The sequence below is a fragment of the Oncorhynchus keta genome, chromosome 14, assembly GCF_023373465.1.
Source record: "Oncorhynchus keta strain PuntledgeMale-10-30-2019 chromosome 14, Oket_V2, whole genome shotgun sequence".
NCBI classification, from domain to species: domain Eukaryota; kingdom Metazoa; phylum Chordata; class Actinopteri; order Salmoniformes; family Salmonidae; genus Oncorhynchus; species Oncorhynchus keta.
The window spans coordinates 59,219,794-59,244,629 of NC_068434.1; the positions used below are offsets into that span (position 1 = coordinate 59,219,794).

General features: G+C 42.2%; 3 protein-coding genes across 6 annotated transcripts in view; 2 read left to right on the forward strand and 1 right to left on the reverse strand.

The window, feature by feature from the left end:
- Window positions 1-4,877, reverse strand: part of LOC118394131 (matrix metalloproteinase-15-like) — a 27,120-nt gene extending 22,243 nt beyond the window's left edge. The window contains exon 1 of the mRNA XM_052462042.1: window positions 3,732-4,877. Coding sequence (XP_052318002.1) covers window positions 3,732-3,857 — 126 coding nt within the window. The 5' untranslated portion in view covers window positions 3,858-4,877. The remainder of the gene's footprint in view (window positions 1-3,731) is intronic.
- LOC118393720 (adhesion G-protein coupled receptor G5-like) lies at window positions 4,122-13,248 on the forward strand. 4 transcript variants are annotated; one of them, XM_052462039.1, is made up of 17 exons: window positions 4,122-4,261; window positions 5,155-5,256; window positions 5,350-5,485; window positions 5,594-7,435; window positions 7,535-7,567; window positions 7,915-8,009; window positions 8,221-8,323; window positions 8,452-8,593; window positions 9,119-9,244; window positions 9,366-9,485; window positions 9,587-9,632; window positions 9,758-9,852; window positions 10,025-10,140; window positions 10,323-10,591; window positions 10,762-10,864; window positions 11,171-11,451; window positions 13,105-13,248. In XM_052462039.1, the coding sequence occupies exons 6-17, from the start codon at window positions 7,916-7,918 to the stop codon at window positions 13,200-13,202; spliced, it is 1,593 nt and encodes a 530-aa protein (XP_052317999.1). In that variant the 5' UTR covers window positions 4,122-4,261; window positions 5,155-5,256; window positions 5,350-5,485; window positions 5,594-7,435; window positions 7,535-7,567; window position 7,915; the 3' UTR covers window positions 13,203-13,248. The 4 variants fall into 4 exon arrangements, with proteins under 4 accessions (XP_052317999.1, XP_052318001.1, XP_035642635.1 ...); XM_052462041.1 differs by having other exon boundaries at window positions 7,956-8,009; XM_035786742.2 differs by lacking the exons at window positions 5,594-7,435; window positions 7,535-7,567.
- A 472-nt stretch (window positions 13,249-13,720) lies between these two features.
- Window positions 13,721-24,735, forward strand: LOC127905959 (adhesion G-protein coupled receptor G2-like). The gene is made up of 14 exons (XM_052462038.1): window positions 13,721-13,852; window positions 14,295-14,363; window positions 16,595-16,828; window positions 17,001-17,175; window positions 17,263-17,413; window positions 18,072-18,194; window positions 18,359-18,478; window positions 20,997-21,036; window positions 21,218-21,333; window positions 21,430-21,548; window positions 21,763-22,031; window positions 22,152-22,257; window positions 22,507-22,796; window positions 23,017-24,735. Exons 1-14 carry the CDS (start codon window positions 13,756-13,758, stop codon window positions 23,202-23,204), a joined length of 2,097 nt encoding a protein of 698 aa, XP_052317998.1. The 5' UTR covers window positions 13,721-13,755; the 3' UTR covers window positions 23,205-24,735.
- The last annotated feature ends 101 nt before the right edge of the window (window positions 24,736-24,836 follow it).

Genomic DNA, 24,836 nt, shown 5'->3' on the forward strand with positions numbered 1-24,836 from the left:
CCAGCAGAGAGAGAATAAAAACGAAGGCGAGAGAGACAGGGGGAGGAAATAAAATACACACAGGCACTGTCCTACCCTGTAAAGGGAGTGTCTTGTGAGAGAGAGAGATAGAGAGATGGATGCAGACAGAGAGAGCGCTAGAGACAGAGTGAAAGAGAGAGAGAAGAAAGAGCGAGAAACAGGGATCCAGAGAGATAAAAAACAAAATAGAAAAAGAGAGAGCGATCCGGAGGGAAGACAGTCACCATTTGAGGTTAATGGCATTTCCCGTTCTCATCACTACCTCTCGCCATGGAGATGAAACCTCGCTGTGCCCAAGGCGACGGGCAACCTCAGGGGAACACAAAGGAACTGGTTGGAATACATGCAGTAGGCATGCTGCAGATTCCATGGATAAGCAGAAATAGAGGGAGGCCGGCTCTGCCAACGTTAAGGGTTAAACTGGGGATAAAGATAAGGCTTCAGGAAGCAAACAGTCGGCCTCCTGTGTCCTGCAGACTTAATAAACCCCGGCACCTCCCCCTTCTCTTCTCCATGCTGGTCTCTCTTTCTCCCCCCGTTTCACTCTGAAACAGTCCTCTCCAGACAAGAGCTCTCATTGTTGCTCCTCAGCTGCCTGGGAGTCCTGCAGGCCTAAATGTCTCTCCACTGTTTGTGTCCCATTTGGAGATAAAAAGCTATCACACTTACCCATCACATGCGGCACAGCTGAGCAAGCCGCCTAGTTCACTCGTTCTTTCTCTCTCTCTCTCTCTCTCTCTCATTTCTTGCTCCCTATCACTCCCACTCCATCTCTGTTCATCAGACCGTGTAGGAGTCCAGTCTCTTGTGATAGGTCAAGCTGTAGGCTCAGGGAGGGAGCTGATGACCATATCGTCAGTGAGAAAGTTCAGTAAAAAAAAACGCAAAAGGGAGAATCCATTCAAGACAGATCTCAGGTGAGCTTATATGCACATTGTTCATGCATGCTGATTAATCCCGTTACATTGAACTGAATGGAGAGAGAATATCAGATATAGGCTAAGTGTAACAGTTTAGTGAAGACACACACAAAGCGTGAAATTCTCAAGTGAACACCAACCCACACCTTGAGGACAGACGTTGGCAGATAGGCGTTAACGAACAGGCAGTCTCCACCCCGCCCCGTATTTCTTTTAAACAATCCCTCAGTCAACAGGTCTCCCTGACTACACTTAAAGACCCCATTACCACCTAAACACTACAATGCTAATACTCTGCCAGGATGTGGCATGTCGGGACAAGAAAGTCCCCCCCGGTCTTTTTGTCTGTTAAACAATGGCTGCAGGGTCAGCAGTAACTACCTGTGTTGTGAGCCTCATTCTTCATCGTAATCCTTCAGTCGAGCCAGTCACAAATCTGCCTCACTCAGAGTGCACTCAACCAAAACACAAACATAAACACGACTCCGGTCAGAATGCCTGGGCACGCATCGGCCGACCCATCACTGATGTGATCCGTATTGACTAATTGAATGATGACAATATTGATTTTCCCCAGCACAGTGTTTCAATCTAAGAGTCTATACTACATTCATTAGGGGGATGATTTCTTATGACACAATAATTATAATTATACTCCTTTATGGGTTTGTCTTACATTTACATTGTCTCTCCTAAATATGCCATATTATAGTATTCTAATTGTATTATTAAGTTATAATATTGGTAATATACCTTGGGAGTCCCATAGGACAAACACCATCATCATGGTCACTAGGGCTTTGAGAGTCTAGTGCCACATAAAATCACATTAATATATATATATATTTGGCAGTGGTAAATCCAGGGTGAAAGTTGGGACAATAGAAAGTAGACCTCATCTGGCCGTCTGAAAAAAAGAAAAATGGTCTTTCCCATCCATGACGATGCAGGAGAACAACTCCTGATCTCTCACGGCACCGGAACCTTCCAGCAAGCACAAAGGTGCTACGGTATAGATGTTACATCTGCCACAGGCCCCACAGGTGGGAGAAATGTGTAGACACATGTGTTGGCAAAGGAACCAGGCAGATTGTGGTGGTTCAGACTGCCTCACATGGCTACGTGTTAATACTATGATTTCAAAGTGGCTTAGCAATTTCGATAGTCACAACACAACAACCGACCTCAACTGCAGTGGCCCGTGAGAGAGAAAGAAACAACGTGTGCATAACTGACCCCTTCATTAAGCCTCGACCTGACGGGAGAGGCCAAGCACTAAAGTCAACACAGCATGGTTAAGTGGGTGCAGCTGGGACAAAGTCCACAAAAATACAGACCGATACAATAACAAAGGAGAAAGGGCATTACACACATTCAATACTGCTCTGCTGGATTGAAACTGGCCCTCCACATTCAGTTGGTGTGTTGTAAAGAAAAACTAGAGGTGTATATTCTTCTCTACACATTTGTTGGGACATTTGATTCCCTCGAGCACACGTTTACTGCTAAGCTCGCGAGCCCCAAACATTAGCCTACATCTCAGCTCCCTCTCACCTATCCCCCCCCAAACATTAGCCTACATCTCACCTATCTCGCCCCAAACATTAGCCTACATCTCAGCTCCCTCTCACCTCCCAAACATTAGCCTACATCTCAGCTCCCTCTCACCTATCTCCCCCCAAACATTAGCCTACATCTCACCTATCTCGCCCCAAACATTAGCCTACATCTCAGCTCCCTCTCACCTATCTGGAGCAGGTCGGGAATCAACACTGCCTGCTGCTGAAGACAGAAAGCATGATGGTCTGGAAATGAACTGCGAAAGCATTTGCCTATTCCCCCCCCCCACATTTAATCATTCAGTGGATACATACTGCATGTCCAAAGCAGGGGGCAACTAGTGAGATGAGCATGACTCGGTCAGTGACGCAGATACCTTTATAGGTACCTGTAGGAAGGGTAAAGTGGAGGACCAATACTATGGATATGCACTTACAGAATGTGGTTATAACAGTGGGATGACTTAACCTGACCCAGATCTCCTCTAGGAACAGCAGCTTTCCACATATGGTGCTGCCTGCAAGAGTGTGTCAGTGTGTCAGTGAATTGAGTAAGATGTGTGTAGTTTGGCTAGCAGCATGGCCTTTTCGGGTAGAGGTTCCAGCGGCACACAGGGGATGGTCCTGTTAATATTGGAAGAGCTAGTTATGAGCAGGATATGCAGCTTGGTGTGCTGGATCGGGTTCCTCAGACCGAACGGGCTGGGTCATTAAGTTCAAAGTGTGTGTGTAAAAGTGACCCATTTGAACTCATGAATACCTCATGAATAAGCAACATGTATAATAATGAGCTGACGTTTTGTTTCAAGACTGGAACAGACTTGACCTAACAAATATTTGGGTTTTCTTGCAGGGTATACAAAATGATTAGGGAGACCTGTCCCCAGCACACATACTTGTTATTTTGGCCAATTGTTATTTCGAGTGCAAGGTTGTCAATGGTATATGTTGTCAATGGTATATGTTGTCAATGGTATATGTTGTCAATGGTATATGTTGTCAATAGTATATGTTGTCAATGTTATATCTCTATTGAAATACAGGCCGTCAAAATAGCAATGTCAGCAAAAGTTAACTGGAGTTTTGGTGAGAGTTTAAAAAAAATTATTTGTATGTGTTTTGCAGCATATTATGATCCATTAAAACTAGTGTTTGTATTAACACTACAGCATTGTTGTCACACAGGGATCTTTCTGAACATTGACAGTTTCAGTGAAGATGATCCAATTACCTCTGCATTAAAAGCGTCATCCTCTCCTCCGTGTGTCCCGAGACAGGTGACCCAAAGCACGAGGAGAGAGGGAACTAAAGTCCGTCTCCAGAGTAAGCAAATCCAGTTTACCCATGAGGATGCCATAGCCTACTCTTGGCTTGCCGAAACCCCGGACAAGGAAATGGATACCTTGTCCAAGTGTCCACTGTGCCACTGAGTACAAAGACGTGCTTCAAGTTGTTAAGAATAGTTTATGTTGGTCACCTTCCAAGGAGTTCCTCAGAAATACGATAAATGTTAAGAGGAACTATTTTTACATGTGCTACGGCGAGGACATCAACACAGACAATGGCATTCATCAACTCCGTCGGTATCGCTTCCAGAAAACAAGGTTCACTCGAGTAGCCAGAGGTGTTGCAGCTGTTCGAAAGGTTGTCCTTTTGACTGCCAAACTACAAGTCTGCTCCACAGTTCTGATTGAAATAGACCACAGTCCCAGGAGGGGGATCGGAGAAGTCTTGCACTTCTTGCCAGGATTTCTAAAACGCGTAGGTTGCCTATTATTGCTTGCGGGCGTGTCCCAATTTTACTCACAATTCCGTATCAGGATTAGCCGCTGAAAAGTAATTTCCTAACAACCAGCTTTATGGTAAGTGGCATGTTGGTGTCACTGCACCAGAAGCCAGCTCACAAAGCACGCATAGTGACTTTAATCGTAATGTGTCAGTCATTTACTGGACTGCTTTGTGTAACAGGCTTAAAATTGACAGAATAAACGTGCAATAAACGCGCAAATGAGCCCAGAGAAACGGAAAACGGTTGAAGGTTAAATAACGGGTCCAAGTTTGTTGACAATTATTTACAGAACCCGACAAAATAAGTTGAAGTCGGCTGCAGCTGTCCAACACTCGCGCAAATCTATCGCGGGTGTCCCCGAAGCCTGTTTTGAATCGCGGAGCCTCTTGTGATTATTTAATATGATGGTTCTCTTCCCGTTAAAATCCAGAATTTTCTTCCAGTTTTCATGGACTCTGTCTACTCTGTTCTGTTCCTCTCCCGGGTCGATTTAAGTGCGTTTTATGGAGCGGGGCAACTCGAAGCTGGACTGGCTGCTTCATCAGTGACTCTGTACCTTGTGCGTCGCGGTCAAAGTCGTTTCTCCAGCTATCAAATCAGTAAGGAGAGCGGATGTAGCCCCCCCCCACCCCATTAGCGGATGTAGCCCCCCACCCCCTTGGATGCTATCGAGCTCGTATAGGCTACGAATTAGTATTTTGATGGCATTTACGTTTTCAGTGGTTTCACAAAACAGTCTATTTATATTGTTATTGGCTGAATTCATTCTGCTTCATAGTTGGAAGAAATAACAAATAGTCTAGCCCTGAAAATGATTATACTGTAGGTCTACTATCTTATGTATTGATAGTCTATCCCTCTGTAGAATGCCTCAGGAAAGGACTAGCAGCAGCCAGGCAGAGCACCCATGGTGTCAACAACAAGCCAGTCACAGAGGAAATGTGTGCCAACAGCTGGAAAGAGACAGGTGAGTGTATAGCAGCCCTCTCATTAGTTCTGTCACATTCAGCCAACTCCTTTGTCTAACCTATGTCCTGTCCTGACACCTGCCTAATGGCAGCTGGGGACAGACATATCTGTAGGGTCAATGGAGCAGTCCTCTCCAAAGGAAGGGGATACACACCTCAGCAAGCAGCCTAATACCTCCTCTCGATGAGTAAGGGTGCTTTCCAACAAAAGAGGCACAATCTGATCAGGTAAATGGCTTTTGCATTTCGTTATCAAGTGAGATCAAAGGGGGGTGATTTTGAATCCCTGTACTATCAATCACTTGTCACCTTATGTGTCTATCATCTGTTCTACAGCCTCCGGCTGGCTATATCCTCGCCTGCCTAATAACAGGGAAGTTCACCATTAGTGGATATTGCCTCAGCCTCACCGCAGAGTGTTATCGCATTTGAAGCACGGGATAGCTATAAAACAGCATACTTTTCTCTCTGCCCCATGGCAATGTGTGTAGAATCGTAGGAAGTTAGCAGTTTTCTCCCGAAAAACACTCCTACCGTGCAGGAGCCCCCGTGAATCTGCGGTATGCCACTGGTGCAGCTACGTATGTTACTGCTTTTTTTGGGGGGGGGGGGTGAATGAACTAGTCTTGCAACTATTATTTGGGGAGAGATCTCAAGTAGGCTAGTCATTTTCAACATGAGCAGATCGAGGACCTCTATGTCTTTGGTTTGCATATGCACCACCACCACCTGAGAATGTGGCCTCCTGTCCCATTATTTTTATGTTGTATTTATTTATTTTATTTCACCTTTATTTTTAACCAGGTAGGCCAGTTGAGAACAAGTTCTCATTTACAACTGCGACCATGTATCCAGCCAGCCGCTAAACAGGCTGATTGATAAAGCAGTGTCCAGAGTGGACTAAGTGACAGAAACAAATATGTGGCTGAAATTTATGTAGAATGAATGGGCAGAGCTTTGCCCTGGGTAATGTCTGGCTATTGGGTAGCACTAGGACCTGTGTTTCTGTAGGAGTGCTGATAGAGGTTCAGCTTAGCCCTTTAGATCGTCGTTCGTTTGATTATTATGGACAAGAAGCCACCTGACGCTAGATCAGCACTCCTACTCTGAGGCACTTGGTACATGCGAGCCATGTAACTCTACCTTGAAACGACTTCAGTAGAGTTGAGAGAGATTTGATTATCTCTGGGTGCCCTCTACTGGCATTGATTTTAGTCAGATGTTATGTGTATATATATATATATACACACATATATATTTTGAAACATATATATTTTGAAACATGTTTTCTGTCAGATGTAACCTGCGCCACTGGAAGGTAGTATCCATGAGTGATGGCTCGGCGTCATCGGCGTTGGCTGTCTTGTGTCATAGGTAGACATGTTATGCATTGGAGAGGTTTTTGGTGGTTGGTTAGCAGTGTAAAATGAAGACTCTGTGGCTGTGATGGTGATGATGGTGATGCTCAAATTCAATTCTGTTTTCAATCCCATTCATTACCTGTTGTGTATTTAACCCTCTGTTTCCCCTCATGTCTTTGTCAGAGATTGATTTGTTGTCAGTGTAGTGTGATTGTTTGTATAGGTGCGCGTCGGGTCTTCGTACCCATGTTTTGTTTGTTTGTACATTTATTGTTATGGAGCATACTTGTGGAACTTGATTAAAATACTCCATATTTACACTCCATTTGACTCTCCTGCGCCTGACTTCCCTGCCACCTATTACACCTATGCTTGACAGAGAGCCAAAACGCATTACAGGATTTTGTATTGAGCCTCAATAAAGGGAAAGGGTATTTTTCTTGGAAAACATAATATCTCTCCAGTGGTTTAGTCCTCTAATCACTCTAACTAATTTCCATTTAAAAATAAAAAGTTTGTTTGGTGTTTCCCGTGCCTCGTAGACCACATGACAGTGATGACACAATGTCAATGCACAGGCAAGTGTACAGCAAGGGTATAAGTTGAAACAACAGAGTCAAACTGTGTAACCCAGTATCAGCCATATACTGCATGTACTTCCTCTGTAATTCTATTTGCACACACATTACTTCCTTAGAATGCATGTAACCGCTCTGACCTCCCCTGCACCTCTTCGAGTGCTGTCGTTAGGACCCAAAATCTGTTCTAGTAACATTTCAAATATTTTACCCTGAACCTTGACTTCCCAGGTTGATAGGTGAGTTCAACTTTGTACTTTGAGACATATTGTTATTACTACATCCATATACCTTATTTCTACAATAATCATAATTGTATTCATCTTGATCAATTTCAGCATATCCAACCAGTATTCAGTGGTGACAGGCACGTGAGTGGATGGGTTCTTTGCAAAATTATAGCAGCATTTCCTCTTTACTAGGTCACACAAAATATGCGTAGGCAACGAGATCGAATTTGGTTTTATTGAAATGAGTGTTTCTGATGTTAAAGGTAAAGAAACATTTTGTGACTGAGCATTTACGCTGCAGTATAGGTCCTTAAAACATTGGCTACTCTATTGGTGCAATAAAGAGACAGTGTGAAGTTGGGTTAGAATATTTTGGGGATTGCAGCACCTGGATGATTGATTCAACGATTATGTGATATCAGATAAATAGTCAGAATAAGGGAGTACGGGATGTCTTTCCACCTCGTGTTTGACTTTTACCCCATTAGGATGAAGTCCAGGTTGTTTTACATCATGGTTCTGCTCGCAGGACGTCTCGCTATGAACGAAGGAAACACATATTCGTGCTCCAACGACACTCAAGGTAGATTAAAAAAATTTAAAAAATAAAAAAAATGAGTTAACCTTCTGACTTAAAAAGATACATTGTTATGAACTTGATTATTATCTTGCTGATATTCTGTTGCCTATTTTTTTCACTTTGATTTCCTGAAATCGCATCAAATGTCCCATTTTTATTTTAAACAAACACAAGGACTCAGTTGTTTCATGAATCGTATTGTTTGTTTGTACAGTTCTGTCTTACGTTCCGTCTGTAGTCGATGTGGATCGTGCAAGATGCTGTATGGAAGTTGTCAATGAGCAGTTTAAGACGGAGAACCTCAGCACTATTATTAAGTATGCATCAAATCATTTTGCAAGATGATATATCATACATTTAATACACTCCAAATGTGGTATTGACATTTGTACGTTTGCCAAACCTCAAGGAATATGTACTATGTTTGTCTGTGCTTTCCTTACAGATCTGTGGAGAAACTAGAAATGTTTCTTGAAAACACAGCTTTGAATGAGACAACTTCAATCATTGTTGAGAGGCTTGTGGCTCACATATTCAGGGCCGACGGCCACTTTACAGGGCTTAATATATCTGCCAGCCAAGAACGGGTAAGATGACAGTGACCTACGATGAAATGCTTGAGGAAGTTGATATACAGTATTCTGTAATCCAAGTACAGTTTGGCATTTATTGGGAATGGGGATGAATCTTGTCGTGGAGGCAGCTCTGCAGAGTGGTCACTAGCTGCCCTAGCCACAAAGTCAAAACATCTGATTTGAAACTTAACCCTAATCTTCACTCTAACCTTAACCACACTGCTAACCTTATGCCTAACCTTCATTTAAGCCAACATTTTTTTGTTTGTTATCACGAAACATTTTACGATACAGACAATTTTGATTTTGAAACTGCTCAGCTCCACCTCCAGGACAAGATTCATCCCAGTAAACATCAAACCTGCGTCACATGCAAATAGATCATTTGAATGGAAATGCAAATGGAATATTTGAGGTATGACATTTGGGGTGGGTGATTTGAGATGGGGATGACATCATGACATCATTTTACAGCAATAGTGAACTCTGCCCGATCACTATCCTTGTGTCATTGTCCCTGATGGTACTGTTACCTAGGTAACATCAGACAGTGACCATGTGGCCAACACTACCGTCAAGGTCCACCTGCCCAAAGAGCTCTTGAAAACCAACGAGAACAATACCATTATCTTCTGCATGATTACCTCACCAGAAAAATATGGGGTAGGTGTGTGTGCATGTGTGCATGTGTGTGTGGTGCGTGCGTGCGTGTGTGTTCATGTATGGGTCTTTAATACCTTGCTTAATTATTTCAGTTTAGCCATATTTTGAAATGTTCCTCTAGCAATTGGGGATTCTTGATGGGCGAATAGTAGGTCTGGCTGTAAGCAAGAAGACAGTGTTAGGTCTGCAGGACAAGGTCAACTTCTCCATGCCTCTACAGCGCCCCACGCTGGAAAGTCAGGTGAGTGCAATATCAACTCTCTGCGACCTGCACCAGTTCCATGACTACGACAGTGGCAAGAATATAAACTCAAGACGCCTCGTTTGTGTTGTTGTTCACAGGCTGACAAACAACCATCTTGTCAATTCTTCAATTTTTCAACCAATCGTAAGTGCCAATATGAAATATTATAATACTGAGTATAATACTGTCATGAAACTTTTAATACCCTTGAAGTATCAATTCATGTGACGTCACTTGGCTGTGTTTCCTCTGTACAAATGAACGTTTAGAGTTCTACCAGGATGGCTGCACCACCGAGTGGAAGAGAGACGAGGACCGTGTGGTCTGCTCATGTGACCACCTCACATACTTTGCTGTGCTGATGGTAGACGACTTTACAACTAGCACAGTGCTTCCGTCGTTTCCTTATCACAGCATAGGCACACACTTTAGAAACGATTGAAAGTCAAATGGAAGGGAATAAAAAACTAAGTTAAGTAAAATATACCCATCTACAAAAATACACTTGAGCATTAGTTGTATTTTCCTGCGTTTAGGTGTCTCCCTCCATCTCTGAAAGCGATCGGGAGATCCTAAGCTACATCACTCTGATTGGCTGCAGTCTGTCTCTGTTCTTCCTGGTGGTCACAATCGTTCTGTACGCCACTCAAAGGTATGTCACTCTCTGGGCATCATGGTCAGCTCCTCACAGGAACTGCTGGTTTGTCATAAGTTTGACATCATCAGAAAGTGGCATCAAGGTGTACATGAACTGGAGGGAGCAGATTCAATTAACATTGTATAGCAACTGACCTTGTTTTCACCATACACCTTTCTCTCTATTCCATTGTTCAGAGGTACAGGCACAGACATCTCCCTGAAGGTGCATATCAACCTGTCTGTGGCCCTGATCCTCCTCAACCTGCACTTCCTGCCCAGCCAGCAGGTAGCAGCATTATCCTCCTCTGGGCCATGTATCTATGTTGCTGTCCTTCTGCATTACTCTCTACTGGCCACCTTCACATGGACAGCAATCGAAGGCTTCCACCTTTACCTGTTGCTGGTCCGTGTCTTCAACATCTATGTCAGGAGATACCTGCTCAAACTGAGCCTGGTAGGATGGGGTGAGATTGCACTTTACAACCTGAAACTGTAAGTAAGCAAAACAAAACAAAATGGATCTTTTAAAAGAGGCATGGGTGGTGGGCCAACCTTCTGTCTGTCCTCTGTGAGCTTTGTTGATCCGAGCGGGCATACAGTATAATGGATAGCCTGATGTCTCATTCTGTTTCAGGATTTCCTGCGGTCATTGTCATCGTGATTGCTATCATTGACAAAGACACATACAGCCGTGTGACTCTTCAACCCTCTAAGACCAATGGCACAGCTGTGGAGATGTAAGACTGTTGTACCTCTTAAATGACTGTGGATGCTATGTTTAAACCCCACACACCTCTTGTCACATTTTATTATTAGAGTCTGTATTGAAATATGAGGACCCCCCCTATAGAGGTTAAGATATTCCCCTCTCTCTCTCTCTCTCTCTCTCTCTCTCTCTGTCTCTGTCTGTCTGACTCTCTCTCTCTATATATATATATCTCTTTTTATCTCTCTCGCTCTCTGTCTATCTGACTCTCTCTATATCTCTTTGTATCTCTATCTCTCTCGCTCTCTCTCTCTCACTCCCTAACTCGCCTAACTAGGTGTTACCTCTCTAATGATGTGATGAAGCTGGTGACCACGGTGGGTCTGTTTGCCCTGGTGTTTGTGTTTAACCTCGGTATGCTGGCTGTGACTATGAGGCGCCTCAAGTCTCTGCGCACTGAACAGACGTCAAGGGAGAAGGGTAGGGCCAGGAGGGACACCTGCACTGTGCTGGGCATCACCTGTCTGCTGGGCATCACCTGGGGCATCATCTTCTTCTCCTTCGGCCAGCTTACCACACCTGGCCTCTACCTTTTCTGTGTCCTCAACTCTCTACAAGGTAAGAGTCATTATCATGACTCTCATTTATAGAGGCAGGTCAAACTGACTGTGTTTATTATTTAGTAGTAACCTAATGGGACTTCCAAAAACTAACTTTACTGCCATTGTGTGTATGCAATCAGTGTGCTCTGTTAGTGAAGGGTTAAACATAATGTTGTTTCCTTGTCTTAGGAACATAACAACTGTGCAGTAATGCAAGAATGACCAATAGGTCAACATACAGGATAAACTCCTCTATTTTTATTTAATTTAACCTTTATCTAACTAGGCAAGTCAGTTAAGAACAAATTCTTATTTACAATGACGGCCTACACCGGCCAAACCCGGACTACGCTGGGCCAATTGTGCGCCGCCCTATGGTACTACCAATCACAGCCGGTTGTGACACAGCCTGGATTCAAACCAGGGTGTCTGTAGTGACACCTCTAGCACTGAGATGCAGTGCCTTATAGGCTCTTGAGTGGCGCAGCGGTCTATCTTCACATTGACTTTCTCTATGCACTTTCTGCTCTCAGTGGAGACTTTCTCTTTATTTATTTATTTGACTGAAACAGTGTACACATCGATTAACGTTTCGATAAATGTGCCAAATTTAGCTGGCTAGTTTTTTTTTATCTGTAGTCCCTGGGCAGATAGATCAAATCATTTAGCCTCACAACATTACACATATTTCTTATTTATTTCAGATCCAATCCCTAGATGTGCCTTAAAGAGCGACTGCCTTTAAACAGCAATGAATCCCTTTGAAAACAGTGGCAGCGATATGAGCCAAAAACATTTATTCTAGTCTCAAAATTGACTACGAAGTTGTAAATAGGATCATTTTGGTCATAAAGTCAGTCTAATCTCAAACTGAGTTTGGAACATCTGTAAACGGGTACATGATGGTTGGGTTTTGATTTGATAATGTCCATTTGCCCACTAACATGGGGTGAACAGCTGCAGTGATTGCTCGCTTCAGTAGCATAGACAGTGAGACAGACCTGCCCGGCAGCTCTGACATGTTTTTACTTGAGAAATACTGCACCAAACACCTTAGTTATATATAAAATTGCGCAACTAAAACATCTTCGGCAAAAGCGTCAAAATTAATGACGTATTTCTTGAGTTATCTTAGATTCATTCTGGGGATTTTGAGGAAGTGAAATAGGCTTCTGCGTCTACAGTGTCTCATGGGGGACAAACATCATTAACCAAATGTGGAATCAGTTAGGAAACACCTACAAGACTGAAATCTTGTTTTTTTATGAGCAACAGGACAAACACACGCTCCAATCGGCGTGCTCAGTGGCTCTTTAATATAATAGAAGTGAGAAGTAAAAAAGTAGAATAGGCCTAATTGTGAAAAATAAAAATCACATCGTATAAAATACTAGCATAAAATACAAACATCCAAATTGAACAATCAGCAAAAAAAAAGTTCATACCCTGCTGTTCCAGGGTATGAACTTTTTTTGTGAACTCACCAACACTAGCAACACATTTTAAACCTTCTGGAAGTTGTTTCCAGTGCTGAACAGCTTTTTACAGAAAATGCCAACTTTGAATAGGTATTGACATTTGGAACATATTGTGTGGGTTGTGAGAGGTTGAATGAATACTGTAATGAAATTCTGTCTCGAAGGGTAATATGTCTCATCTTCTTTTGTAGGTTTTTTCATCTTCCTCTGGTTTTGTGTGTTCAAATGGAAGACTGAGGACAGCCAACCTGGCAGTGACACTCACTATACCAATTCCAGATCTGCCTGAGGACAAAGTCTGTTGTCAACCAATCCAGCACTTGTTATCAATGTTAATTTCAAACTTTATTGCGATTTTTTTTCTTTTGAGAATACGAGCCCTAAACTGTAGACCTTCGAAAATGTCTACAAACCACCCACATGTTTTGTACCAATACAATATTGTTATTTTTTTCTCTTTGCGATTGTTTAGTTATGGAATGAAGGAAGGTGTTTTCAGAATTCCTTTCGTATGTGGTTCGTCCAACTCTAAATCATGTGAGCCAACAGGATCTGATGTAATGTGCTGAGATCCTATCCCTCACTAGTTGATTAACCTGCAACAGAAGATAAATACGTTTGATCTAAGCAAAACTGTAGCCTATTCATTGATACTCAGCTCCAGCAAGCTGAAGTCCAGACTAGATTTGCATAAAACAAATGCAATGCCGCCATTTTCCTCCAAAGGTTACATAAAGATATTCAAATGTTGCAGTTATAAAATTTGACTATGAACAGTCATGAGATAAAACAGCTCCAAACATTAGAATAGACGTTTGTTCAAGACACAGTTGGAAATACAAATGGGATGGGAGTTTACTCTGTCCAATGATGTGATTATCTCTACAAAGCACACCGTGGTTTCACAGACCATTTGCTCACCCCACAAGGACATCAAATGTGAGTGAAAATCAACTCCTAGCGTGTAAGTAAGTGTACGTGTTTGTGTGTGAAGGAATATGATTCCATCCTATTTTGTCATTGTCAAGTTCAGCTATTGTGTTGATAATGTTGTGTCATTGTCTTACCTGAGTGATGGCAGAATGATATGTCTGGGAATAAGCAGAGATCACCGTGTTGATTATCAGAACGCATGGCTAGGTTTTGTTAGTGCTGAAGTTTTGTTGAAAACAAGGAGAATGTGTTAGGTATACCTTGTGGTATTAAGTAGTGTTAGCCTTGGTGTCCAGCTGAAATGTAATTCTCTGGCTGTATTGTGTACTTTACTGAGTGTGATGTTGAATGAGTGGCAAGGGCTATGGCAGTATGTTGAAAACAAGGATTACTTTGTAATGTATGTTTTTGGTCATTCATGTTTTCTACTGTTCTACCCTTAAAACAGCCACAATGTTTCCTATGCGTCTACTTCTACTGATATCTGGAACACTGGCTATGAATTGCTCAAATTCAGGTACGAGCACATCTCAACTAACCGGTGCCCCACGCACACGGACTCTGTACCGGTACCCCCTGTATATACAGTGCCTTGCGAAAGTATTCGCCCCCCTTGAACTTTGCGTCCTTATGCCACATTTCAGGCTTTAAACATAAAGATATAAAACTGTATTTTTTTGTGAAGAATCAACAACAAGTGGGACACAATCATGAAGTGGAACGACATTTATTGGATATTTCAAACTTGTTTAACAAATCAAAAACTGAAAAATTGGGCGTGCAAAATTTTTCAGCCCCTTTACTTTCAGTGCAGCAAACTCTCTCCAGAAGTTCAGTGAGGATCTCTGAATGATCCAATGTTGACCTAAATGACTAATGATGATAAATACAATCCACCTGTGTGTAATCAAGTCTCCGTATAAATGCACCTGCACTGTGATAGTCTCAGAGGTCCGTTAAAAGCGCAGAAAGCATCATGAAGAACAAGGAACACACCAGGCAGGTCCGAGATACTGTTGTGAAGAAGTTTAAAGCCGGATTTGGATACAAAAATATTTCCCAAGCTTTAAACATCCCAAGGAGCACTGTGCAAGCGATAATATTGAAATGGAAGGAGTATCAGACCACTGCAAATCTACCAAGACCTGGCCGTCCCTCTAAACTTTCAGCTCATACAAGGAGAAGACTGATCAGAGATGCAGCCAAGAGGCCCATGATCACTCTGGATGAACTGCAGAGATCTACAGCTGAGGTGGGAGACTCTGTCCATGGGACAACAATCAGTCTTATATTGCACAAATCTGGCCTTTATGGAAGAGTGGCAAGAAGAAAGCCATTTCTTAAAGATATCCATAAAAAGTGTTGTTTAAAGTTTGCCACAAGCCACCTGGGAGACACACCAAACATGTGGAAGAAGGTGCTCTGGTCAGATGAAACCAAAATTCAGCTCATCACCCTGAACACACCCATCTCCACTGTCAAACATGGTGGTGGCAGCATCATGGTTTGGGCCTGCTTTTCTTCAGCAGGGACAGGGAAGATGGTTAAAATTGATGGGGAAATGGATGGAGCCAAATACAGGACCATTCTGGAAGAACCTGATGGAGTCTGCAAAAGACCTGAGACTGGGACGGAGATTTGTCTTCCAGCAAGACAATGATCCAAAACATAAAGCAAAATCTACAATGGGATGGTTCAAAAATAAACATATCCAGGTGTTAGAATGGCCAAGTCAAAGTCCAGACCTGAATCCAATCGAGAATCTGTGGAAAGAACTGAAAACTGCTGTTCACAAATGCTCTCCATCCAACCTCACTGAGCTCGAGCTGTTTTGCAAGGAGGAATGGGAAAAAATGTCAGTCTCTCGATGTGCAAAACTGATAGACATACCCCATGCGACTTACAGCTGTAATCGCAGCAAAGGTGGCACTTAACTTAAGGGGGCTGAATAATTTTGCACGCCCAATTTTTCAGTTTTTGATTTGTTAACAAAGTTTGAAATATCCAATAAATGTCGTTCCACTTCATGATTGTGTCCCACTTGTTGTTGATTCTTCACAAAAAAATACAGTTTTATATCTTTATGTTTGAAGCCTGAAATGTGGCAAAAGGTCGCAAAGTCCAAGGGGGCCGAATACTTTCGCAAGGCACTGTAGCCTCGCTATTGTTATTTTACTGCTGCCCTTTACTTATTTGTTACTTTTATTTCTTATTCTTATTTTTTTGTAGCTATTTTTTATTTTTTTTAACTGCATTTTTGGTTTGGGCTTGTAAGTAAGCATTTCACTGTAAGGTCTTACACCTGTTGTGTTCGGGCGCATGTGACAAATACAATTTGATTTGACTAATGAGCTCAAACTGTGTTTCGTTTGAATGCACTGTGGGACCAAATCAGTGGAGGCTGCTGTGGGGAGGACGGCTCATAATAATGGGTGGAACAGAGCAAATGGAATGGCATCAAACACATGGGAACCATGTGGTTGATGTATTTGCTCCCATTCCACTCATTCCGCTCCAGCCACTACCACGATGCCGTCCTCCCCAATTGATATGGAGGGCTTAAGTACACTTGATTTGGGTTGATATTGGTACAATTATTTTATGCTGTTGTAATAATTAGGCAAAAAGCTGTATATAACCCCATTCATGGTTGTTGTAACTCATAAATTGAATTGTGGGGTATCAACCAAATAATAATAACTTTATGCACGGTCGAGATGTTTATCTATTGCTATTTCATTTCCATAGATGATACCTTTTATTTAAACACCACAACCGGGGAGATTTCAATGACAATAAACCTGCCGAACAAGACTATCACCATCAACGATAAAGCCGAGGAGGATCTGAAATGCTTTTGGTTCATTGAAAGCTATGTTGAGTGCACCTCAATGAACTTGACCTCTATTAACCTCACTGAGTGTCAGACGGTGCAGATTTCTGTCGTCGAGAACTCAACCAGCAAGTTGATCTTCAACATATGTGAACCTACCTTTTTTTTTTTTTTTTCGTCTATTCGTAATCTCGAAATTTCTGAATGAAACGTGAAACTGTAGCTGTGATTCCTCTGTGATGTCAGAGGTGTTATATATTCATAACAAAACGACAGTAATAACCCTTACTGAACCGTAACGCTCTTTTTTTTGTCCCTCAGCTTCCTCCATGTGTGAGGTCACCAAGTGTACTGGGACAGCAATCACTGCCCTGATGAGAGAGATACAAGACCATCCCAGTGAGGGTCCAAAGGATCTTAAAAGGGTCCTGAACATGCGAAATATGTGTGCAGACCTGTTCAAAAATGATTGGACCATGAGGATGATGTTTATTGGGTAAGTGACCAGCCAACCTGTTTCCATTGACTTCTGAAAGAGACGTAAACTTTGATGAGCTGCCCTGTCTCTGTGCTGTATTTGCAGCATTGAACGGGGCCTGATACACAACATGATGAACATCTCAATCACCGGAGAGCCTGTGTACTACGACCTCAGGGATCTGGCTCTGACTGTGTTTAACCTAACCAACCTAACCAGTGCGGATGACAAGATGGTGAACATAAAAGCCCCAGAGGTAGGGCTGCTGTTATCTGAGTTTGTGTTTAGGCATCTTGTCTCCGATTGAGGTCAGAGAGGCACCCATCCTATAGAACATGTGTCAGTTCCAAATGCATACACTACCTTTCAAAAGTTTGGGGTCACATTGAATTGTCCTTGTTTTTGAAAGAAAAGCACATTTTGTTGTCCATTGAAATGACATCAAATTGATCAGAAATAAAGTGTAGACATTGTTAATGTTGTAAATGACTATTGTAGCTGGAAACGGCTGATTTTTTATGGAATATCAACATAGGCGTACAGAGGCTCATTATCAGCAACCAACACTCCTGTGTTCCAATGACACGTTGTGTTAGCTAAACCAAGTTTATCATTTTAAAAGACTAATTGATCATTAGCAAACCCTTTTGGAATTATGTGAGCATAGCTGAAAACTGTTGTTCTGATTTAAAAAATAAAAAAAATAAAAAATTAAATGTACTTTTCTTTCAAAAACAAGGACATTTCTAAGTGACACCAAACTTTTGAACGGTAGTGTATGTCCTGAGTAAATATGTGGTCTGTGTATATTTGATTTACATATTGTAATACTCTGACTGCAGAAGGGGACCCTCTAATGATAATGAGTATAGTGTGTCAGCTAGGTATTTTCCTTTCTCGCTGAAATGATTCAGCTCCTCCCTGAGAACAACTCTTACATTCCGGAAACATGGATCCCTATTGATGCACTCCAGAACATCCCGGAGGAAAATAGGAGAGTGGGCGTGGTCACCTATAAATCACCCAATCAGTTCTTGGTAGGACTTCTCATATTGAGCATCTATTCTATAAATTGATTCAATCATTCTTCCAATTCAGTAAATTCAAATAAATCAAACATTTTGTGGTTTGATGGACTGGGCTTTCATGAAATCGCAGACCCTCATAATCCTCCATGTCATTATCACCCTCTTCTATCCAGGTTAAAGAGGAACTCGTGAGAACCATGGCCATACGGATCGAGGTGGATGGCGGCAGACAACTTGAGAACTTGATCACTCCACTCAAGATGAAGTTCAAATTGCTTGACCCTATAATACCAGTAAATTGTCGTCATAAGACTTAGGATGTTTCTGTAATTGCGACATACAAATGTTTTGAGATAGTGACAGATTCTTGGTTGTTTTGGCTCTGTACTCCAGGACTATGAGGTTAAAGTGCAGACAGTCAAGCCCACATTTTCAGGTATTTTCATCCATATCGGGTGAACTGTTTCGAAATTACAGCCCTTTTTGTATATACAGTGCCTTGCGAAAGTATTCGGCCCCCTTGAACTTTGCAACCTTTTGCCACATTTCAGGCTTCAAACATAAAGATATAAAACTGTATTTTTTTGTGAAGAATCAACAACAAGTGGGACACAATCATGAAGTGGAACACCATTTATTGGATATTTCAAACCTTTTTAACAAATCAAAAACTGAAAAATTGGGCGTGCAAAATAATTCAGCCCCTTTACTTTCAGTGCAGCAAACTCTCTCCAGACGTTCAGTGAGGATCACTGAATGATCCAATGTTGACCTAAATGACTAATGATGATAAATACAATCCACCTGTGTGTAATCAAGTCTCCGTATAAATGCACCAGTACTGTGATAGTCTCAGAGGTCCGTTAAAAGCGCAGAGAGCATCATGAAGAACAAGGAACACACCAGGCAGGTCCGAGATACTGTTGTGAAGAAGTTTAAAGCCGGATTTGGATACAAAAAGATTTCCCAAGCTTTAAACATCCCAAGGAGCACAGTGCAAGCGATAATATTGAAATGGAAGGACTATCAGACCACTGCAAATCTACCAAGACCTGGCCGTCCCTCTAAACTTTCAGCTCATACAAGGAGAAGACCGATCAGAGATGCAGCCAAGAGGCCCATGATCACTCTGGATGAACTACAGAGATCTACAGCTGAGGTGGGACAACAATCAGTCGTATATTGCACAAATCTGGCCTTTATGGAAGAGTGGCAAGAAGAAAGCCATTTCTTAAAGATATCCATAAAAAGTGTCATTTAAAGTTTGTCACAAGCCACCTGGGAGACACACCAAACATGTGGAAGAAGGTGCTCTGGTCAGATGAAACCAAAATTGAACTTTTTGGCAACAATGCAAAACGTTATGTTTGGCGTAAAAGCAACACAGCTCATCACCCTGAACACACCATCCCCACTGTCAAACATGGTGGTGGCAGCATCATGGTTTGGGCCTGCTTTTCTTCAGCAGGGACAGGGAAGATGGTTAAAATTGATGGGAAGATGGATGGAGCCAAATACAGGACCATTCTGGAAGAAAACCTGATGGAGTCTGTAAAAGACCTGAGACTGGGACGGAGATTTGTCTTCCAACAAGACAATGATCCAAAACATGAAGCAAAATCTACAATGGAATGGTTCAAAAATAAACATATCCAGGTGTTAGAATGGCCAAGTCAAAGTCTAGACCTGAATCCAATCGAGAATCTGTGGAAAGAACTGAAAACTGCTGTTCACAAATGCTCTCCATCCAACCTCACTGAGCTCGAGCTGTTTTGCAAGGAGGAATGGGAAGAAATGTCAGTCTCCCGATGTGCAAAACTGATAGAGACATACCCCAAGCGACTTACAGCTGTAATCGCAGCAAAAGGTGGCGCTTCAAAGTATTAACTTAAGGGGGCTGAATAATTTTGCACGCCCAATTTTTCAGTTTTTGATTTGTTAAAAAAGTTTGAAATATCCAATAAATGTCGTTCCACTTCATGATTGTGTCCCACTTGTTGTTGATTCTTCACAAAAAAATACAGTTTTATTTCTTTATGTTTGAAGCCTGAAATGTGGCAAAAGGTCGCAAAGTTCAAGGGGGCCGAATACTTTCGCAAGGCACTGTAGTCTCTCCATTTTAGGGGACCAAATGTATTGGGACTCATTCATTTATATGTGTATTGAAGTAATCAAAAGTTTAGTATTTGGTCCCATATTCCCAGCACACAATTATTACATTATTATTAAGCTTGTGAATCTACAAACCTGTTGGATGCATTTGCTGTTTGTTTTGGTTGTGTTTCAGATCATTTTGTGCCCAGTAGAAATGAATGGTAAATCATGTGTTGTTTCATTCTGGAGTCACTTTTATTGTAAATAACAATATAATATGTCTGTTAATACTTTAACACATTAATGTAGATGCTACCGTGATTACGGATAGTCCTGAATGAATCGTGAATAATGTTGAGTGAGAAAGTTGCAGACGAACAAGTATCATCCCCCCCCCAACAAAAATGCGAACCTCCCCTGTTATTGTAATAGTGAGAGTTTAACATGTCTTGGGGGTATGATATTTGTGCATCTGTAAGTTTCTCACTCGTCATTAATTATTGTTCTAAACGGTTCACCCGATATGGATGAAAAAACCCTCAAATGAAAGCGGACAGTCTGCATTTGAACCTCATAGACATCACATCCAAAATACTGGAGTACAGAGCCAAAACAACAAAAAATGTGTTACTGTCCCAATAATTTTGTAGCTCACTGTAGTTCACAGTTTATCCTATTAATGCATTACCGAATCAGTGATTTTTTTTTTCTCTACAGGTGAATTACAGCCTGTCGTGTCAATATTTCAATGAATATGGTGGGTTGATTTCTGTTACAGTATGTAGGCCTACAGTAACTGTGTTTACATAAAACTACAGTCCACTGCATACCACAGTCCTTTGCATAACATTCTGTTGTTGCCTCATATGGCAATAGAAGCTGTACACGTACTGACTGCATTTGTGAATGACTAAAAAAGGGTACTCTCTTCCAAACAGGGAACATAAGCCTCCCAGACACTGTCTTTTGGAAGATGGATGGATGCGTTACTAAGATCAACGGCAGCGTGGTGGAGTGCCTCTGTAACCACGCTACGCCGTTTGCCGTGCTGCTGGTGAGCCATTTATATCCACCAATTCATCTACATCATCCTATCATAAATGTCACCTGGTGATAGTCGTCACGCCGTATCCATTCTTGTCCCTTCCAGATCGCCGACCTATCTATTGACGGTGTGCACTGGCAGGTCTTGTCTTACATCAGCTACATTGGCTGTGGCTTGTCGGCCTTCTTCACCGCCATATCCTTCCTCACCTACGTCATCACCACGTATGTGATCCCCCACCTCACCAAAATGCCGCCTGCCCACTTTTCCCTTCGTTCTCCATTTTGAATTGGATCTCTTCCGCTGTAATGTTTCATCCCGTGTCTATTTCCGCATGGCCCGTGTAGTCCCTGCGCCTGTATAGATGACTGCACCCGTACTAGTCATCTATCCACACTGTTTTATCAGTTGTCTGATACGGTTGTGCCCTTGCTTTAGGAACTCCAGGGCGGACAACGCCAACAGCATCCACGTGTCACTGAGCGGGGCTTTGTTCCTGCTCAACACCTCTTTCCTGCTCAACGAGTGGGGGGCCAGTCTGGGCATCAGGGGCGTGTGTGTCTTCATTGCGGCGGCCATTCACTACAGCCTCCTCAGCTGTTTCACCTGGATGGCCATTGAAGCTGTCCACCTGTATCTCCTCCTGGTCAAGGTGTTCAACACCTACTACCGACACTATATGGCCAAGCTGTCTGCCATTGGCTGGGGTAAGTGAATCAGTTCTAAACATGCTCATTCAGGTGAGAGACACAGTGGAACAAGAGTTTGCGGACACGGAACCGTGGTCGGACATGTGAATACACTCATCCTGTGTGTGCACTGTTCAGGACTCCCTGGTATCGTTGTGGGAGTTTCATTGGCGGTCAAGGATATCAAACCGTTATATGGACCTACAGAAATGACTATGGCAGACACTAACCAGACAAATACAATGTGAGTAAATGTTATCTTTCTCTTTTTGAACGTTCACTTTTTATCAGTACAATTTCAGGGGTGGCCCAATGTACAGCATATTGATGTTCCAAATGAACGTTCTATGTGGAGAATGTTGAGGACAAGGTGAATATGACAAGGTGAATATGATTATGTGTATTGGTAAAGGCCAGATGCAGTTTGCCCAGTAGAATCACAGTTTAATCACTGCGTCACTGCATTTTAACCAGGGCTCTCTCCCCACCCCAGCTGCTGGATCACGGACATCCCCTTCTTCTACAGTATGAACCTGGCCTACTTCACCATCATCTTTGTCCTTAACTCTGGCATTCTGTTAACGGTGACCACCCGGATCTGCCAGCTGCAGCGCTATGGCAGTAAGGGCAAGCCTGGGAAGGCAAGCCTGGCCTGGAAGGACATCGGCACCGTCCTGGGTCTGACCTGCCTGCTGGGCATCACCTGGGGCCTGGCCTTCCTCAGCTACGGCTATGTCAACCTTCCCATCCTCTACCTGTTCAGCATTTTCAACTCCCTCCAAGGTGACCCAGGGAACTTCACGAAAGACAGGGACAGAAAGAGATAGTAAAGCTGATGTTGAGGGGTGGAAGGGAAGAGAGTGGAGATCAAATAAGATTATGTACAAATTGAGAGGAGTGTCAGGTAGAGAAAATGTGGCCCTATGATCTTGAAAGACCCTATTATTGAGCACCTATGTGGGTGGAGTCTGAGTGATGATCTGTCTGTGTTTCTCTCTCGAAGGATTCTTTATATTCCTATGGATCTGTGGCACCGCCAGGAAAGACAGGGAACGGGCGGCGAATACCAAGAGCACATCAGCAGCTCTGAACACCTCTACAGCCAAACCCAAGGAGGAGATGTTCCCTGGGAACAACCCCTTACCAGTAAACAATGTCTGTCCACAATGGAGATCACCCATATCTTCTTAGATGGCAAGGGGAGTTTTGGCTTTTGTGTCTAATGGCATATGCATTGTCTCTTTCTTTCTCTTTCAAATTGAGTTATTGTTTCTACACCGGTTGTGTGCGTGTGAGTTCCTGTGCTGTGTGTTTTGGGCTTTTGTAGCCTTGTGGATGGAGCAGATGACTACGGGTCTCGTCCCGTGTATTAACCATCGTGTGCGTTTGTTATTTATTCAAGGTACTCCTCGCTCTTTTGTTTGGGTTTCAATCCTGTATCTTTGTTACGTGTTTGTTTGGTCTTTGTCCCCGTGCCTCTACACGGCACGCCGTAATTTGAGGCTGAATATAAAAAACTATTACGCATTCCTGCACCTGTCTCCCGAATCCATGTATACCAACGTGACATGCATTGTCTTCTGTATCATTCCAATGTATTTATTGGGAAAGTGCTTTGAGGGAATAATTTTACTTGACGTGTACGTTGTTTATGATTATCAACCTTCATTAAATATCCGACTTCAAGTTGCAGAACTGACTGGTGCATAATTAGTCAGTGGCAAACCAAAGGATTTAGTTTCCTGCATACCATTTAGTTTCCTGCATACCATTTAGTTTCCTGCATACCATTTAGTTTCCTGCATACCATTTAGTTTCCTGCATACCATTTAGTTTCCTGCATACCATTTAGTTTCCTGCATACCATTTAGTTTCCTGCATACCATTTAGTTTCCTGCATACCATTTAGTTTCCTGCATACCATTTAGTTTCCTGCATACCATTTAGTTTCCTGCATACCATTTAGTTTCCTGCATACCATTTAGTTTCCTGCATACCATTTAGTTTCCTGCATACCATTTAGTTTTCTGCATACCATTTAGTTTCCTGCATACCATTTAGTTTCCTGCATACCATTTAGTTTCCTGCATACCATTTAGTTTCCTGCATACCATTTAGTTTCCTGCATACCATTTAGTTTCCTGCATACCATTTAGTTTCCTGCATACCATTTAGTTTCCTGCATACCATTTAGTTTCCTGCATACCATTTAGTTTCCTGCATACCATTTAGTTTCCTGCATACCATTTAGTTTCCTGCATACCATTTAGTTTCCTGCATACCATTTAGTTTCCTGCATACCATTTAGTTTCCTGCATACCATTTAGTTTCCTGCATACCATTTAGTTTCCTGCATAAACTTTTTCACACCGCCTCATCATTATTAGTTTCACAATCAATCACTTGATTTTCTAACTCAACTATGGAAAGTGTGTTGCAATCTGGTAATGTTTTCTACATTTGAACTAATATCACTTCTGCAGAAAGTGTCTCACTGGGAGCACTAGGTTCTCAAATGCACACACGATTGTCCATTTGCATATGATTGTGAAACAGAGACATCCTCTTTTCTAGCAATTTTCTGGTGAGTGTCAGAATGAGTCTTAGAGATGCTGAGAAATGATTATTGATGATTTTTCTTAAATTGTATGTGGAGACGTCTTATGAACAGTATGTTTTTAAAATGTATATTGTCTAATAAATATAAGTGTTGTATTCATTACATGCTGTGTTTACAATAGCCTACTTTTATTCACCCAGTTTTGTAATGCCATAGCCTACAGTATACTCAATTAACTTCCTGCACATACAAATATGTCCAAC